Source organism: Hyalella azteca, unplaced genomic scaffold (genome assembly GCF_000764305.2).
Source record: "Hyalella azteca isolate HAZT.00-mixed unplaced genomic scaffold, Hazt_2.0.2 contig16662, whole genome shotgun sequence".
In the NCBI taxonomy this organism is placed as follows: Eukaryota; Metazoa; Arthropoda; class Malacostraca; order Amphipoda; family Hyalellidae; genus Hyalella; species Hyalella azteca.
In genome coordinates, this window is record NW_025946474.1 from 156,613 (window position 1) to 174,355 (window position 17,743).

Genomic DNA, 17,743 nt, shown 5'->3' on the forward strand with positions numbered 1-17,743 from the left:
TCAGTTTCAACGACTAACTCGAGTTCTACGACTAACTCAAGTTCTACGACTAACGCAAGTTATACTATGAATCTAAGTTTCACGACGAACATGATTTCTACAACCAATGTAATTTTTACCTCAAGAGCAAATTATATTTTAAAAGGCAGCTTTGAAAAATAATTCTAACTATATTAACCGTAACTTCGTTATTCGTTAGCTTCTGACTCTTTAGAATAAAACATATTCAAGAAAAAGTATTTAATGTCTATTCAAACAATTTTCTAGTTACTAAATGAATGTTTGAATCAAGATGAAATTCAGGGGTGCAAACTAATAACAAGTTGGTTATAAAAATGTTGAACCTAAATAACAACGAAATTTTCCTCCTATATTTTGCTGATATTTTGGAAGTGATTCATTTTTCAGGCAAGACTTATCTTGAATACATAAACCAGCACTCCCAAAATTCCACCCTGATTTGAAGGTATTATCAATTTTTTAGTAATTTTCTTCGTTACAGAGAATATTCAAAGCAACAACCCAAATATACTTAATTCTAATTTGAGAAACAACATTAAAATGATCAAATTAAAGAGCAATACCAATTTAATTGAATAAAAAAATTATTTTGCTTCACTCACCCCAGTGTGGTCATGGTGACGATGGTGTACCAGAAGGCGGCAGGAATCGAGGTGAATGTGGTGCCTGGGACGTTCTTCTCGGCGTAGAACATCACAGTCGCGAAGATAATGATGGCCATGGCCAAGGAGAACACCAAAAACCCGAGTTCAGAAGCACAGGACTTTAGAGTGTATCCTAGAATCCTTAGCCCCTGCGAATGTCGCGAAAATTTGAAAATTCTGAACACCCTGAACACCCGGAGAGTGACAAAGGCTCCAGAGACATCATCGTTGTCAGTTATGACGAGTCCGATGTAGTAAGGTAAGATGGCGACTACGTCGATGATAGACATAACAGAGCCTGTGAATTTACATCGATTCGGAGCCGCGAACAACCTGAGAAAGTATTCGGCCGTGAATATCATGACACATGCAGTATCTCCGCAGAAAAACACGATCTTGTATCTTTCCCCGCAGGATTGGTAGTCCTTTTTGCCGGGAAGTTTGCCACACGGGACAGTTTCGACAACGTTGCCCATAACAGATACCGCGATGAAGAATCCAGTTACGTAATAAAATACCAACGCTGCTGTTGATGTATGGGGATTTTCGAACGCTCTCCACATACGTTGCCGCATGTTACGATAAATGTATTTGTCAGCTTCGTTGTTCTCCGATAACTTATCGTCCAAAAGTCGTTCGGCATTCTCACGTTTTCGGTCCCTGTAGTCTTCATAACAACAATCGCCGATGACATCAGGGATGATGCCAAAAAATGCAAGTTCTTCATCATAGCTCGTTAAACATTCGTGTTTGGGGTAGTGTAGTCTACCAGTGCGGTAGTAATTTAAGATATGTCTGAATATGTCGGGGTCTCTGTCGAAAAAATACTCTTTGGTTTCTTCGTCATAGAAGAACTCTCGCTCGTTCGACCCTAGGAGACTGTCGGGGTATTTCTCCAAAGTGTTTCTCCAGGTTTCAAATCTTCTGCCGGAGACGTTGATGAGAAGTTTTTCGTCATCAGGCCTCCTTTTATCTTTAGGTATTGGGGGTGCAGGCAATGGGTTGTTTGCAATAGGCACCCAGCCTATAGCTGCTGCCCTTGCGAACGGTAACCAAGCGGCCACCGACGCCATGCTGTGAGGGGCAATGGCTGCAGACTAACACCCTTAGGGTGATCTCTGAGAAACCTGAGCCCTTTAAAAAAAATCAATTTAAGGATCCCACAGTAAGTGGCACCTCATGGCCACGCTGCTACCCTTCCATTGTGAGGGAAATCACGACGGACTCCCTAGCAAACTCATCCACCTTCATCCATTTTCTTTCACTGGGTCAGCTCAAAACTCGGGAGCTATCAATGCACGAGGTGCCTAACTAACTTACATCCACGGAGTTAATCTATACTAAAGTGACACCAAGAGTATTTTCAATTTAAAGTTCACGGGCAATGAGAAAAACGTAAATACAGTAGATACGCACTCTAGGAAGCGTGCTAGCTAACTTCTAGTAACTGTTGCAAGAGGCTCTGACAACTGCGTGTGCAAACCTAAAGAGAGAAGATGCAAGTGCGAACAAGAGACGCGAGGCGACACACCCTCCCTCCACGGATGCCAGCGGCACACTAAGTTTCTGAGTGCCAGCGCATCGGTGCCATCGATCGATGTTCTGGTGGAGGTGATGTGATGCAGGTGGAGGTGATGTGATGCAGGTGGAGGTGATGAGATGCAGGTAACGTGTACTCTTCCATTCTACATAGCAAGGGATAATTATAACGCATTATGATTACATTATATTACAACACATCATATATCTATATGAAGCATGGTTTTGATAATAACCGGACAGGATTGATAACTTTACCGGACAGGGGTTAGAAATCCGGACAAAATTGCGTCCGGTTCTATAGTTGGCATTTATTTTGTGCTTAAAAACCGGACGCCAGAATAAATAAACTACATTACCGGGCATTGTAAAAACGCCAGCCACTTTAGGTTAGGTTTAGGAGTGTATAAAGCACTTCTTTACATTGCTAGACGGACCAGGCAATAAGTCCAGCAGCTATCTCAATCAATCGTCAGTTATAGTAGTATAGTATAGTATCTTCGGCATTAAAGAATAGGCCTGGATTGGCCTGTCCCCGATTCTTGTACTTTTCTTGACTAGACTGGCCTTTTGATCAAATCTTTTCAACGGACGGTAGATTTAGAATCGCTTCTAGATATCAGTTGTGTATCAAATCGCTCATGCATGGCCTTGTCTAGTCTATTCTTGGAAAGATCGGGTTCCAAAGGCCGGATCCCTTGTGAATCAAGTGACGAAAAGTTCAAGAATCGGCAACAGGCCATGGGCCTATTTCTTCAGTGCCGACACTTCCATTCTATTCTAGACACCTACCTTTCTACAGGGGTTAGGACTTAGGTCCAGCCTGGTGAAGTTTTTTTCCCTCTATTAAAATTTTATAAATGTCATTGGGTAGAAAATAATCATATTCCGGATAAATGGAAATATATCGAAATATGTTTCATATATCAATATGTATTATATATCAATATGTATCATATATCTATATGTGCCATATATCTACAAGATATAGAAGAGTTAGACAAAATAAAGGAAACGCCTGAGAAATCCACAAAATATATTTTAGTATGGTGTAGGTCCACCTTTTGCGACAATTGTAGCCTCATATCTCCAAGGTATTGATTCATACAAATTGTGAATTGTTTCCAAAGGAATTTTAACCTATTTTACAATACTTCTCTTTAACTTCACTTCTTGTTTGTCTGTTTGTCTGTCTGCTACAAATATTATAATCGAAATTTAACACACTTCTACTTATCCTATCGATCTGAAATTTTGCACACTTGCGTAAATTTGGAGACAATGCATGAATCAAATGATAAAATAAATGATTTTAAAATTAACATTTTTTTCAATTTTAAATAAATTGAAAAAATAATTTTGTATCCTACAAATCTTATAACTGATATTTGACAAACACTTTTACCTGTCCAATTGATCTGAAAATTTGCAGACTTGTGTGAAGTTGGAGGCAATGCATGAATCAATTGACAGAATAAATAATTTGAAACAAAATTTTATATATTAAAAAATTGAAAAATTAAATTTTTTTAATATTCGAACATAAAATGAGAAATTTATTGTACATTTGTAACATTGAAGACTCTGGATTCTTTAGAAGTGTTGTCTTTAAAAAGTAATTTTTAAACGTATTATTTCTGTTAAAAATTCTTCGGCTCTTTTAAAGACGATGGCGGCGGAATTGCCTTCTGAATTGCATCTCTGAAATCGACCATAAATGCTCGATGATATTCATGTCTGATGATTCATGGTGACCAAATGAGATGCTCAACTTCATTATAATGTTCCTTGTGCCATTTTTTTACCAATTCCTGCTGTATGAATCTGGGCATTATCATCTTGAAATATGTCGTATCCCTCCGGAACCAGTGTTTGAACCATTGGATGAACTTGTTTCTCCAAATTTCCTAAATAGTCACGGCTGTTGGTTCTTCCATGAAATCATTGGTACGCCGGATTTCCAAAGAAATAGCACCCCAGATCCCCCACCATGTTTTACGGTTGGGAGGAGGCAGTCAGGATTAAATGACTCCTGCATTGTCTCCAACCGTAAACTTGGCCAGAGGTTGGGAATAAGGTAACCGATGATTCGTCGGAGGAATTCAAAATTTTCCACTGCTCGTGGGACAAATTATGAAGGTTTTTACACCACACTAAACGCTTTGATGCATTTGTATTTGAAAACAAAAGTTTTCAAATTTTGTATTTTCAGAAGTTTTCAAATTGTATTTGAAAACAGAAGTTTTCAAATTGCAGGTTTTCTATTGAATCCAGATCTGTACAGCTCTCGGTACAGCTTTAGATCTGTACAGCTTTTATGGAAACTGGGTTCTGTAGGCATCTATTGAGGTCTGCAGTAATTTTAACAGCCGTGGTCTTTCGATTGTCCCTCACAATTCTATTTAGACACCGACGGTTTCTCTCAGACTTCCACTTTCGGCCACACCTGTACTTTGCTGAGGACGTTTTTCCTTCTCCTTCATAAGCAGTTATTACTTTTGCGAAAGTACCGCTAGAAACGTCAAGCATTCGGGAAGTTTCTGTAAAACTAGCGCCTGCCATACGGGAACCAACAATTTAGCCAATTTAAAAGTCAGAGAGGTTTGCCATTTATAGGTTATAAGGCAAGGTTGTCGAGACAAAAATTACTAAAAATATCTGTGCAAGGATAAAACATCAATTAGCAGCAACAATAAAACATAGAAATATGTCACGTTTTCATTGTTTATTAAATTACGATGTCAAAATGTCGGGTGTTTCCCTTATTTTGTCCAACCCTTGTATATGGTCGCAAGGCCTGAGATCACAAACACTGGAATAAGTATAACACTCCCATTTGCTACCATCTAATTACCTACAATCAAACAACACTGCGCTTATTACAGGGCATAATCTTATCAAGTTATAATCATAACTCAAGTTATACGTAATAATCACCGCGCAGGTAACCTTTGCGTGGCCAAAAACTTCAAGATTAACTTTATGTATCACTCAGAGTAATGAAGGAGTCACATTGTTCATATAGCGACACGCTTTCTGCGCAGATACCCCTTTTATGACGAGCTAATTCGGGTTAGAATGACCCATGAATGGCAAAAAAATCCAAATTAGTGCCTGAAACTCATTTAGGTAAGAAATTCAAGAAATTGAAGTTCTACCGAAAATATTTATAGTGGAAATATATAATAATTATATAGGAAATATATAATTCCTATGCGTGGAATTCATTTCCTTGAAATTCAACTTTATCTGAATTTCAATATTCAACATTTAGATGCGGGCGACAGCCAAATAAGTGAGATTTTGTCCCAACTTTGATGCAATTAATTTATTGTAAATTCCATTAATTAATTCATTGTTGATTTGATAGAAAGTGTCTATATTTGACAATATGATTTTTTGACAATATGACCCAGCGATTTTTTATGTACCCTGCGAGCTTGTACTTAATATAACATTTAATATAATATATATAATAAATTCCTAAACAATCACTTGAATTCACAACTAAAGACTAGACACACACTTAATTTTATATTAATCACCATTGAAGATAACACTTCACTTTGTATTTTTCAATATCCAAAAATGGAAATATTATCTAAACTACAAAAATGCATAAATTTGTACAAAAAACATCACACAACAGTAAAAAAATTACAAAATCATGATCCTGCCAACACATTAGCTATTCATTTATAATTTAATTAAATAATCAAGATAAATAGATCAGTTATAATAGTAAACTTTATTTAATGAATTAGTATTAAATATGCAAAGTTGAATGGGCAATCAGTTTAACAAATAATCTGATAGAACATTGAAGAAATGAATAATCTAGTAAACGTAATTGAATTCATAAATAAAATATTTGTAGAGTTTATACTGCAGAAAATGTTTTCCATCACAATATACGAATTAAAGTAGAAGATTTTAATAATATACGAGTCTAAAAAATTAAAACCATTGCTTTCAAGGCACGAGCATGAATATTTTTTGAAAAATATATTTATGGGCATTTAAGGCACTCACATTAAGTCACATACGTTCAATACAATTCCAGAATTTGCACTATTCCAGGATTTGGTTCATTCCAAACAAGGAATTTTTTTAACTTTTAAATATTTTGAAAATTTTCTCTTTTTTGAGCTGCTAGGATGAAGTCGAAAAATATCCAATAAATAGATAGATAGACTATAGATTTTTTTATTTTCTTAGGGCTTGTCAAATTTTAATCAACATAAAAACATTTTGTTTAGGCTTAATACATTTTTGCTTTTTCCTTAAGCTTCTTAAACAATAAAAACATTTTGCTGAGGCTTGTTAAATTTTGACAGATAAAACAAATGGTAATCATAAACTACAGTAGAAAATAAGCCACGGTAGTTTTAAAGAAAAAAAAAATTGTGCGCAATCGTCGTCCAATAAAAAAAATACGTACAGTTCATCAGTTGTTAAGAAAACGAAAGTTCCACACTCAAATAAATGATCAAGTCTTTGACCTAATAGCGATGATCTTTTATGAGAGTATTCGTCATGAAGTTGCTCAGTCCACCTCAGATGTCCTTCAATTCTTGGTGGTCGGCCGCCGTTGTGAAGATCAGGCCATCGGAGGCCAGAGTGGAGGACACGTGAGGCCAGAACAACACCAGATACCACCTGTTACAGAGACAAACTATAACACCAGATACCACCTGTTACAGCGACAGACTATAACATGCCATACCACCTGTTACAGAGACAGACTATAACACCCCATACCACCTGTTACAGAGACAGACTAATCGACAAAAAATATTATACAAAACATTCAAACACACACACAGAACACACTCAAACACAAAAGTCACACGCACACACAAAAGACATACGCACACACAAAAACACACACACACAAAAGACACACGCACACACAAAGACACACACACACACAAAAGACACACGCACACACAAAAGACACACGCACACACAAAGACACACACACACAAAAGACACACGCACACACAGAAGGCACATACACACAGAGCACACAGACCTGTGACCGAGTGCAGTGGTGATGTTGTGCGTGACGGAGACGTTATAGATGGTGACGCCGTGCTTGTGTTCGTGCTGCGTGGTGCCCGTGATGATGACCCTGAGCTGCGTGTAGCTCACGTACACGCACGTCATCCACGCAGCCACGCACGCGCAGTGCACCGTAGCTACCTGACACGCAATGGTATATTGACAATATATTGTATTGACTATTATTATTTACATGACAGGAAATTGTATATTGATTATAATTATATTGATTAATATTTTTAACCTGATACACAATTGTTTATAGACTATACGTATATTGTATTGATTATTATTATTTGCCTGACACACAATTGTATATTGACTATAATTTTATTGATTATGGTGTGTGTGATGGAGTATATTATATAATTATTAATTGAGTATATAATAATTTTAACTAATTAAATGGGAGCTAAGTAATATAATTGAGGCCTAATGGATGATGGTTCCCGCAACACACGTCATTACCATCATGCCCCCGCAACACACGTCATTACCATCATGCCCCCGCAACACACGTCATTACCATCATGCCCCCGCAACACACGTCATTACCATCATGCCCCCGCAACACACGTCATTACCATCATGCCCCCGCAACACACGTCATTACCATCATGCCCCAGTGGGTGATGGTCCCCGCAACACACGTCATTACCATCATGCCCCAGTGGGTGATGGTCCCCGCAACATACGTCATTACCATCATGCCCCAGTGGGTGATGGTCCCCCAGACCCAGGCGAAGTGTGGGGCTAGGAGGACCAGGGGGAAGGTGTAGATGGAGACCCCGAGTAGACGGTAGACCAGGGGCCACTGGTAGACCAGCAGGTAGGTTAGACCTGCCACCAGGTGCACCAGACCAGCCACGAAGAACCGCTGGTTGTGGTGGCCCACGCAGCAACCTGGGTGGTGGTTACACTGGTTCGTCAACTCAGAAATATACAGGGGTAATATTGTCAAAAATGATAAAATAGTTGTGCAAATAATAATATGGAGAATAATGAATGGGTAACATTGTCCATAAATCAACCTAATAAAACAAGAATATTATCAGTATTTCTCATCAATACAGCAGATATATCAACGATACGCCCGAGTAAAACTGGGACAGGCTGAGATAAAAATGCGTCATTATTTATGACGCATATATATAAAAATGCATTGAAATATAATACATAATAAAAATTCATGCTCATGCCACGGTCACTGACCAGTGACGCAGTAGCGACGGTCACTGACCAGTAAAGCGGCAGTGGTGGTCGCGGCGCAGTATGCAGCTGCCGCAGTCGCTGCAGTGATACGAACGCGCGGGGGCGTTTAGCTCGCAGTAGTGGCAGTAGCGCCAGCCTGGCAGTAGTGGCAGTATTTAGTGGCAGGTGGCAGTAAAGGTGGGGCAGTACCCTCACACAGTTAAGACAGTACCCACACAGTATGCAGTACCCTCACACAGTATGCAGTACCCTCACACAGTACACAGTACCCTCACACAGTACACAGTACCCTCACACAGTACACAGTACCAGGCTTAAGGAAGACAGGGAGGGCGCTGGGGTCGCCGCTGGCGTCCACGCGCATCGTCAGGAAGAAGTTGACGCTCACGCTGCCCAGGCAACACGCTATGTTATTATTCATATACATTTTATTATTTATACTACATTGTTTACATTACGTAATAATATCACTCGTTTGCTTGAATCGCAAATTCACTAAAAACTTAATAGCAAAGAAAACTCCACAAAAATTCATTGAATCGCAAATTCACTAAAAACTTAATAGCAAAGAAAACACCACAAAAATTCATAGTATCTTTAAAGAAAACGTTACATTACATTATGGCAATATTAACGCAATATTATTGTTAATATACGTTTTATTATTCATACAACATTGTTTACATTACGGCAATATTAACGCAATATCATTGTTAATATACGTTTTAGCATTTATACTACATTGTTTACATTACATTATGGCGATATAAACGCGATATTAAAAGCAATACATTATTCTGAATTATATTTTAATTATCAGTTAAATATTGTTCACAATAATATTCTCATTATCAGTCGAATATTGTTCAGTTTAAAATATTCTAAGCATGAAATCTAATAACCGGAAGACGAAAAATATTCTCACCTAGCTGGGTCTCGAACCCGCAACTAACAGTAAGTCCAATCTCCTTGTTCTTACCCGGCCAGCCGCCTCTCTAATATCGACCAGAATTTTCCAAAGCTATCGAGAGTCGAACCCACAACTCAATGCTAAAATTTTGGTGATCTTAACCACTAGGTCATTTCACTATTAAACTAAATTGTTCCCTTTAAATTCATATAGTTGAACTCGCTGGTACAAGAGGCACTTACAACGCATATATTTGAACTCGCTTGTACAAGAGGCACTTACAACGCATATAGTATAACTCACTTGTACAAGAGGCACTTACAACGCATATAGTATAACTCACTTGTACAAGAGGCACTTACAACGCATATAGTATAACTCACTTGTACAAGAAGCACTTACAACGCATATAGTAAAACTCACTTGTACAAGAGACACTTACAACGCATATAGTATAACTCGCTTGTACAAGAGGCACTTACAATGCATACCACCCACCTATACCTGGTATAACTCACTTGTACAAGAGGTAAACTGTCAAGACCACGTGCAGGATAAAAGCAGAATGCCAAGCACCCGGGAACTGAGGCAGGACAACGAGCCACATCCAGACGGCAGCGCACGGGACGCCCAGGACGAGCAGGGTCAGCAGCGCGCGCTCCGGTCTAGAGCGCGGCAGCAGCTTGCTTAGCGCCTTCGTACGCAGCATTGCAAGTGTTTATATAAATAAATCTGATAGTTGTTTAAATTATTTACTAAAATTTACAATATGTAATAATTTATAAGTCAACTAAAAGATTTCAATGTAATCTCGCGTATAGAAAACAGTCTTGCACATGTTTATAAGAATAAATCTGATAGTTTTTGAAATAATTTACTAATATTTACTGAAATGTTAAATTCATGAGTCAACTGAAAGATTTTAATATAGGTAATATCGCTCATAGAAAGCAGTCGTGAAATGAAGAGTAACTGTAAATTAAAGTGATTAATTAAAATTTAAAGTAATTCAAACGTCAATAGACAGGATTTTACGATAAATTAATTTGACTCCTACAAACTACCAAGCCTATCCTAGAAATTAGTCATGCATGAATCATTTATTTAGGTCAGAGACCTCATCGGTGACCTGAATATATATATTTTTTAAATACTAGAAAAATCGGGGCCGATGATGCAGAAATAAAGTGAAATACTCCATTTTGAACAATTGTTAGCAACACATTTCTAATTCCATGTTAATATTTTTGCTTCTTGTTTCATATTGATATTATAACTAATAGTGTCAATAACTGATTTCCTTTTGCTGTATGCCAGGTTATCACGCGCTCTGTTTCCAATTAGCACTTTAGTCATAAGTGAATAATTCTAATTAAAAATTCGGTTGTCCTTACACAATTCTGTTAGAACAAATCACATTTTCACAATAAAATTTATATTTTTGCAAGCTTCCTGACATATTTTCGCGCTTGATTATATTTTTTTACTTCGTCATTCTGATATAATGCATTAAATTTTTCACGCTCTGTAACTGTTATACATCTTGCACATGAATTCGATCATACCCGAACTCTCAAAATCAATTAAAAAAATTAATTCGATGCACGCTCTCCTTAATCCGTTGAATCTTTATTACTTACCAACTCAAGTGAGTTAGAATTGAATACCCACCCTCTGCACATAGATATTCTCATATTTTACATATAATAACAATTCCCTCATTAAAAATTGTTTGCGTCATTTTTAGTAACTATAAACAATGTGACTCCGGGCAAGAGGGACGTCACAAGCTCCCATCTCACGACAAATGCAACGCATCACACAACTTCACTATTATAACAATAATGATAAATTCAACATTAAAATGATGACAATTTCATCATTAGGAGAATGTTGTATAAATAGTCTGTCTAATAATATCGTCTGCCGGCGATTGCTTGTAATCAATGACAATTTCAACATTAAATGGACGACAATTTCAAAATTAAATGGTTGAAAATTTCATCATTAACAGAATGACAATTTCGTTATTAAAAATATGACAATTTCAACATTAAATGGACAATTTCAAAATTAAATGGATGACAATTTCATCATTAAATGGATGAAAATGAGTTCATTTTTGCATGAATAATACAAATAATATATAATCAGCGATACAAATTAATATAATCAATGATATAAATAATCAGCGATACAAACTTCAATTAATCTCATGATACTCAAATTATTCATTTATTAAAATTCAAAGCGGTAAGAAGTATGAAAACCCGTAAAATTTCCGCAATTGTGAAGTTATGTGAACGCAAGGAATTTGTTCGTAAGGCCGTCAGGTACGTATATAACTTCGACTTAGTTATTACAGACTAAAAAGCTTTACTCATCGATAAATAATAGTGATAAGACTTTGCAGTAGGTAGTAGCTATGATAGCAGACTAGCTGCAGCGTCAGCAGACTAGCTGCAGCATCAGCAGACTAGCTGCAGCGTCAGCAGACTAGCTGCAGCGTCAGCAGACTAGCTGCAGCGTCAGCAGACTAGCTGCAGCGTCAGCAGACTAGCTGCAGCGTCAGCAGACTAGCTGCAGCGTCAGCAGACTAGCTGCAGTGTCAGCAGACTAGCTGCAGTGTCAGCAGACTAGCTGCAGCGTCAGCAGACCAGCTGCAGTGTCAGCAGACTAGCTGCAGCGTCAGCAGACTAGCTGCAGCGTCAGCAGACTAGCTGCAGCGTCAGCAGACTAGCTGCAGCGTCAGCAGACTAGCTGCAGCGTCAGCAGACACGATCAACACGCAAGCGCTGACTTACGAAGGAGCACGGCCTTTAAATAATTTTTACTTCAATTCATTAATCAAATTATTTAAATATCACGTATAATTAGCTAGATTTTTAGTCTGAAATAATGGCGCCATGGATGAAATTTTAAGGCGGAACTGAGAAGGTGAATAAGAATTAATAGCATTACAGCGGCCGCCAGTCACAAGATTTATTACATTTGTACAGCACAAACTATGTACAAACAAACACTAGCGACGTAGTTCAACCTTAAACTACTGGTTGAACGTCAGAGATTTCAATTTTTATTGGATAGCGGCGGTAATATTCACAATATAACCCGAATATCAAGGCAAAATAGTCCTTATGAATTTTGAAATTAAGAATATGGCTGAAGCTTAGAACATGTGGTAAAGATTGTGATGGAAATTAAGGTACATTTAAATGATTAATAGAAATTTGAGAATTCAGCAGGTGAATGATGAGCGTACAAACCGATCGCGAATAAATGAAAATAGCGATTTGAAATGAAAAAAATAGCGACTTGAAATGAAAATAGAGATTTATTTATTCTAAGCGACTAGCTTTTGAATGAGAAGCCAAGTTAAGAGCTGTGTCGAAGCATGAAAAACGTTCTAATTATCGAATAATTGCCCATTATATCCAGGGGATGAATTCACCTCTCTATGTCCATGTATTATGAAAAGTGATTTTCCACATTGAGAGCAAAAAAATTTGTGCATCAAACTCTGGTTCATCGAGTTTGAATTAAATCCGTAATACAGGGGGCACTTCTACATAAAATAACTCGACTCATTATCCTAAAAACTGACTTGACAGTGAGTCGACTTTGGTACTCGCACCTCAGATAACACAATGTTCGGATTCATCCTTTAATATAAAATTCAAGTCAAATCCTCAAGAATTCAGCCTATGAATTCTTAATTAAGAATTTATTTTGTATCCAGTGGTGTCAAATTCATTCTTAATGGATGAATTATTAATATATGAATTGTCCCTGCTAGCTTCAGCCATGGGCAAGTTTACGACAAGCAGCGTGCCCTTTATATAAAATAAACGTGAAAATGATAAGTACAGTTACAGTAACATGAATCAACAAATGATTGAGACTCATAAACAAATGAAAAGAGTCGCATCCATCACTTGAGCAGGTGAATTGCATGAGGAAATTAAGTAAGAGTCCCGTTAATAAATAATATGGCAGCCTTAGTGTCAAAAATATTTTAGTGTAAACAGCAAAAGCGAGGTACTCATTCTTAAAAATGAAAAACTACCCGCGAAAAATACTTTAAAATTAACTTTTTTTGCTGTTCCCCAATATTGAAAAAAAATCTGAATTGAATTTCTCCAATATATTCATCATGTCCACCCAACCCTTCATTTGCAACCGGCATTAACACGTTACTTATTTAGCAGTGACACCTTCAATCATTTCATCTTTTGACATACGTACCTTCTCCCTCATTCATCACCCCAAATTACTTTTAATCATAAAGAAAAATCATTTTTATGATCATCATCAATAAGAAACTATCCGGTTTGTTCTTAACTGGCATTCTCTTTCTGTTGCTGGGCGCTATTTTGCCCGCCCCTTGGTTTATTATTAAGAACACTCGGCACAAATTCATCATCAGCTGGACTTCTGGTCCACCTCCACCAGGCGGCCACCATGCGGTCCCAGACGTTCTCGAGGCTGTCCATGGCAGGACGCACGTCCAGGATGGCGAACTCCTTAGACTGAGGGTCGACGTCGCCACCGTCGTAGTAGTCGATGATGTAGCGCACCTCCTTGCCGCACCTGTCCACGATCCAGTCGTGACGATCAAACGGCAGCTCGTACCTGTAGGGGAGATGGACGTCAATAGGGAGACACCTGCAAGAAAGACAGCCGTCTAAAGGGAGACGTCGTTTGCTAACATGGCATAAGTAGAAGGTTTGTAAATGTAGCCGAAGTAATACCGTGACCCACACCATTAAACCCTTTATGAGCCGTGGATAAAGCCCCACCATCAAACCCTTTATCCTGAGCCGTGGATAAAGCCCCACCATCAAACCCTTTATCCTGAGCCGTGGATAAAGCCCCACCATCAAACCCTTTATCCTGAGCCGTGGATAAAGCCCCACCATCAAACCCTTTATTCTGAGCCGTGGATAAAGCCTCACCATCAAACCCTTGATCCTGAGCCGTAGATAAAGCCTCACCATCAAACCCTTTATCCTGAGCCGTGGATAAAGCCCCCCCCCCCATCAAACCCTTTATCCTGAGCCATAAAGACAACTGACCCCATCCACGCCCTGATCCTGGCTCGCGGCGAGATATCTTTGGCGCGGCCACCGAACTTCTTCAGCTTGGGCTGACCGCACTCCTTGTAATGCATCATCTCCCACTTCAGCACCTGCACAACAAACGACCTTCTTAATTGTGCAAAAATATAATTTATTAGAAAAAATCTAAATGAATTTTACTAAAAATTAATGAAAAGGCAAGCACTCAAATATTGTTATTGCATACACTTATCATTGTGAATTACCAACTGAATAGTACTAACAACATCTTTACTTTACAGAATAGATAAATTATTGGAATGAACAGCGAGCAATTATTAATGTTGCTGAATACTACACAATTAGGTACACTATACAATGCACACTATAGCTCAATAGAACAATTTTTATAGTATTTAATGACTGATTGCTCATCAAGTTAAATCAAGTTTGCAACACCAGAGTTCATATTATTATCATTATTTATACAGATTGTTTCCTCTAAGAGAAAAATACGTAACCAACACAGGAAATATAATTTTAAAACTAGTCTCATGGGTGCAAAGTCATGTAAAACTGTCAGTGGGGACCTCTCTCCACGTTGCTTCATTGTTATTGTTATGGATCATGATGATATTATCCATGTCAGAAGGCTTCAAGTCATCATCTTTCCAGCGCCAGCCTTTACGCAGCATCGCATTCCAGAACATCTGCTGAGAAGGATACACCCAGTGCTCGTTCTTCTCCGACACTGCTTTGGGGATGGACGAGACCTGTAAAATGTGTAAATTTGGGAGCATTGAAACAACAGTCAAAATCTTGAAACTAAGCATCATTAAACTCTTTTAAAAAATGCATTTATTATTGAAATGTTAGGCCTTATGATGCACATACCAGTACTGGTACCTAGTTCAAGCTTATTCTATTCAGGCTCTGATTATGGAATAAGACAAGAGCAGTCAAATTACTCGTAGGGACATTTATAAGTCAAAACGACAGATGTTCATCAAGTTGGTTCACTACAAACCTGCCGGTGTGTTGGCAATGAGAAAGGCTGATCAGGAGCAGGCTGTTGGTTGGGAGCACCCTCATTATTCAGAGGGTCAATGTCTACAAACTTGCCAGTATAATCCTTGCCAAAGCTCAAGCCAAGTTGATGTAGAGGCCCTTCATTACTGCTGGCCGAGCAGTCTGATGCATTCTTGTTCTGAAAAATGAAAGTAATGAGAACTTTAATCAATGAAATATATTACAACAAGGTTGAATTCTCTTAATAGCCTTCAAATTCTCCAATAGAATTACCAACTTTATTAATCATTTATTTTAAAAATATTTAATAAAAAACTTTGATACGTTGTTTGCTTGCTCATTAATGACCTAACAGTAAACACTTCCATAATTGTGGATTATAGTTAGAAACTTACTTGGTTTGCCTGCTGCTCTTTGTTTTTCTGGTAGTCTTCGTGCATGGGACAACCTGAAGGAATTTGTGTGGAGCCGCCCAAACGGAACTTGCCAACAGGTGATTCAGCAGACTTATCTGTAATGAATGATGATTTTGACGAGGATAAGAAATCACATAATTTGATTTAGATAATTGGTAGCCTATATTTATGGTATCAAGGCCAAACCTTGAGAAATAACAATGCTTTGATTACTTATACCAGGGCTGGAAAAGACCTATTTTTCTGAAATATTGCAGCTCTAATATCATATACCTAATTTCAGTATAGGTATGAAATCTTGTGGCTTGAATGTCATAAACTTTTGTTTGAATGAAAAAATTGCTGTTTACACTTTGCAAACGTGTCATTTCACAAAATTTTCCACTTCCGCAATCAGCATTACTTTCCCGTTCCTGCCAAAATATCCTGCAGAACGTACTAATCATCCTAATGTAAACAACTCAACCTAAATGTTTCTTTGTTGAAGATTGCGCATAGTTACAGTCATGTCAGACTGCATTAACATGTGTTCAGCTTACAGTAAAGACAAATGTTATTGTTGCCATTTGACTGTTTTAGGGTAAAATTAGAGATTTGGGATAACATGTGCATGGATTTTGTAAAAAAGTTCATGCCTCGTAAATGGCTTTTCATGGCCGAGATATGGAATTCATGGCTTGAAAAAATTGAATCATGGCTCAAAGAAATATAAATAAGGCTGGCTAATCCATACAACCATGGCTCGAAAAATTCAGTCACAGCTTGCAAAGTACCGTAAAAGGAGGTTACTTAGACTACTTTTTTTTTACTATCTAAATTAAACTTAAATTGAAATGTGCAAAATACAGGTCTATACTCAAGGTGTATAGATTTGATGTAATTTAAAAAAAAGTGATGATCTTTGTTACTGGTATCCCCCCACTCTTGGGGTATCTTAGACTGGGTGGTAAAATCAATTTTATTTTTTTGTAAAATAACTCCAGGTTTTGGTGCATTGTAGTAGTAGAACTCTTCGAGTTACATATGCAAATGACAAATGAACTAAGGTCAATGCCTATAAGATTGAACTCAATATCTAACAATAATTAGAGTCTGTAGAGTCTGAAACATAAAGAAAAAACATTAATAGGTGTATCAAACATAAAGTATGTTATATATGGTAATTTCAATTAATTTCCAAGCCAGTCTATGTTACCTCATCAGGGCTGACATTAGGTAATCTAAGTTCCCTCCTTCAGGGGTGGCACCCCCCCATTTGCAAACTATGACACTTTCCTCAAATTTGTCATTTGCATATGTAACTAGAAGAGTTCTACTACAATGCACCAAAACCAGGAGTTATTTTCCAAAAAAAAAAATAAAATAAAAAAATTGGAGGGGGTTCTACAACAGACTTTAAATAATAGCTATTTCTTGTGCGTCACACAAGAAATTTAGATATGCATAATTTTTTTATCTTTCTATTGTGTTACATAGCCTCAGTATTAGGCCTTTAATGCCCATTGACAAAATTTTTCTATGTCAAATAGTTTTGGAGTTTTGGGGGTTTTTGTTAAAAAACTAAAAGTGGTCTAATTAACCACAGGAGTCTAAGTAACCTCCTTTTACAGTAGATATATTCCATGCCAGACTTGCACCATGAATTTTACCTATTTACCCTTCTGACAAATTATGCATATAAAACCATATATATATATATACCAAAGCTGTCAATCTAAGAGCAGCAGTCTATTATGAGAGTTCAGTGCAGTATATGCAGTGAAGTGAATCATGTTGTTTTTTATTTCTCAAGTTTCTTAAAGTAGAGAAACAGACCAAAGCTACCATAAGATTGGAATTTTCAAACTTGTG

The 17,743-nt window shown here is 37.5% G+C and overlaps 3 protein-coding genes across 3 annotated transcripts; all 3 read right to left on the bottom strand.

The window, feature by feature from the left end:
* Positions 1-619: 619 nt before the first annotated feature.
* LOC108665638 (potassium voltage-gated channel protein Shal) lies at positions 620-2,203 on the bottom strand. Its single transcript, XM_018152415.2, has one exon. The coding sequence runs from the start codon at positions 1,736-1,738 to the stop codon at positions 620-622; it is 1,119 nt and encodes a 372-aa protein (XP_018007904.1). The 5' UTR covers positions 1,739-2,203.
* Positions 2,204-6,059: 3,856 nt separating this feature from the next.
* Positions 6,060-10,125, bottom strand: LOC108665639 (probable palmitoyltransferase ZDHHC24). The gene is made up of 6 exons (XM_047884991.1): positions 9,909-10,125; positions 8,790-8,869; positions 8,509-8,616; positions 7,972-8,171; positions 7,240-7,409; positions 6,060-6,863 (listed from the first exon to the last, which is right to left on the bottom strand). The coding sequence occupies exons 1-6, from the start codon at positions 10,097-10,099 to the stop codon at positions 6,761-6,763; spliced, it is 852 nt and encodes a 283-aa protein (XP_047740947.1). The 5' UTR covers positions 10,100-10,125; the 3' UTR covers positions 6,060-6,760.
* Positions 10,126-12,344: 2,219 nt separating this feature from the next.
* Positions 12,345-16,002, bottom strand: LOC108665640 (holocytochrome c-type synthase). Its single transcript, XM_018152417.2, has 5 exons — positions 15,872-16,002; positions 15,475-15,654; positions 15,038-15,220; positions 14,466-14,578; positions 12,345-14,022 (listed from the first exon to the last, which is right to left on the bottom strand). Exons 1-5 carry the CDS (start codon positions 15,914-15,916, stop codon positions 13,728-13,730), a joined length of 816 nt encoding a protein of 271 aa, XP_018007906.1. The 5' UTR covers positions 15,917-16,002; the 3' UTR covers positions 12,345-13,727.
* Between the last annotated feature and the right edge of the window lie 1,741 nt (positions 16,003-17,743).

Bases quoted from the DNA above. Each gene is read 5' to 3' on its own strand.
- LOC108665638 (XM_018152415.2), bottom strand. From the start codon at position 1,738: ATGGCGTCGGTGGCCGCTTGGTTACCGTTCGCAAGGGCAGCAGCTATA.
- LOC108665639 (XM_047884991.1), bottom strand. From the start codon at position 10,099: ATGCTGCGTACGAAGGCGCTAAGCAAGCTGCTGCCGCGCTCTAGACCG. The intron at 8,870-9,908 runs GTGAGTTATACC...TTGCCTGGGCAG, and splicing joins ACAGTTTACCTCTTGTACAA to CGTGAGCGTCAACTTCTTCC. The intron at 7,410-7,971 runs GTAATGACGTAT...ATTGCGTGTCAG, and splicing joins TCACCCACTGGGGCATGATG to GTAGCTACGGTGCACTGCGC.
- LOC108665640 (XM_018152417.2), bottom strand. From the start codon at position 15,916: ATGCACGAAGACTACCAGAAAAACAAAGAGCAGCAGGCAAACCAA. The intron at 15,655-15,871 runs GTAAGTTTCTAA...TTCATTTTTCAG, and splicing joins AAGAGCAGCAGGCAAACCAA to AACAAGAATGCATCAGACTG. The intron at 14,023-14,465 runs GTCAGTTGTCTT...TCTCCCCTACAG, and splicing joins AGGATCAGGGCGTGGATGGG to GTACGAGCTGCCGTTTGATC.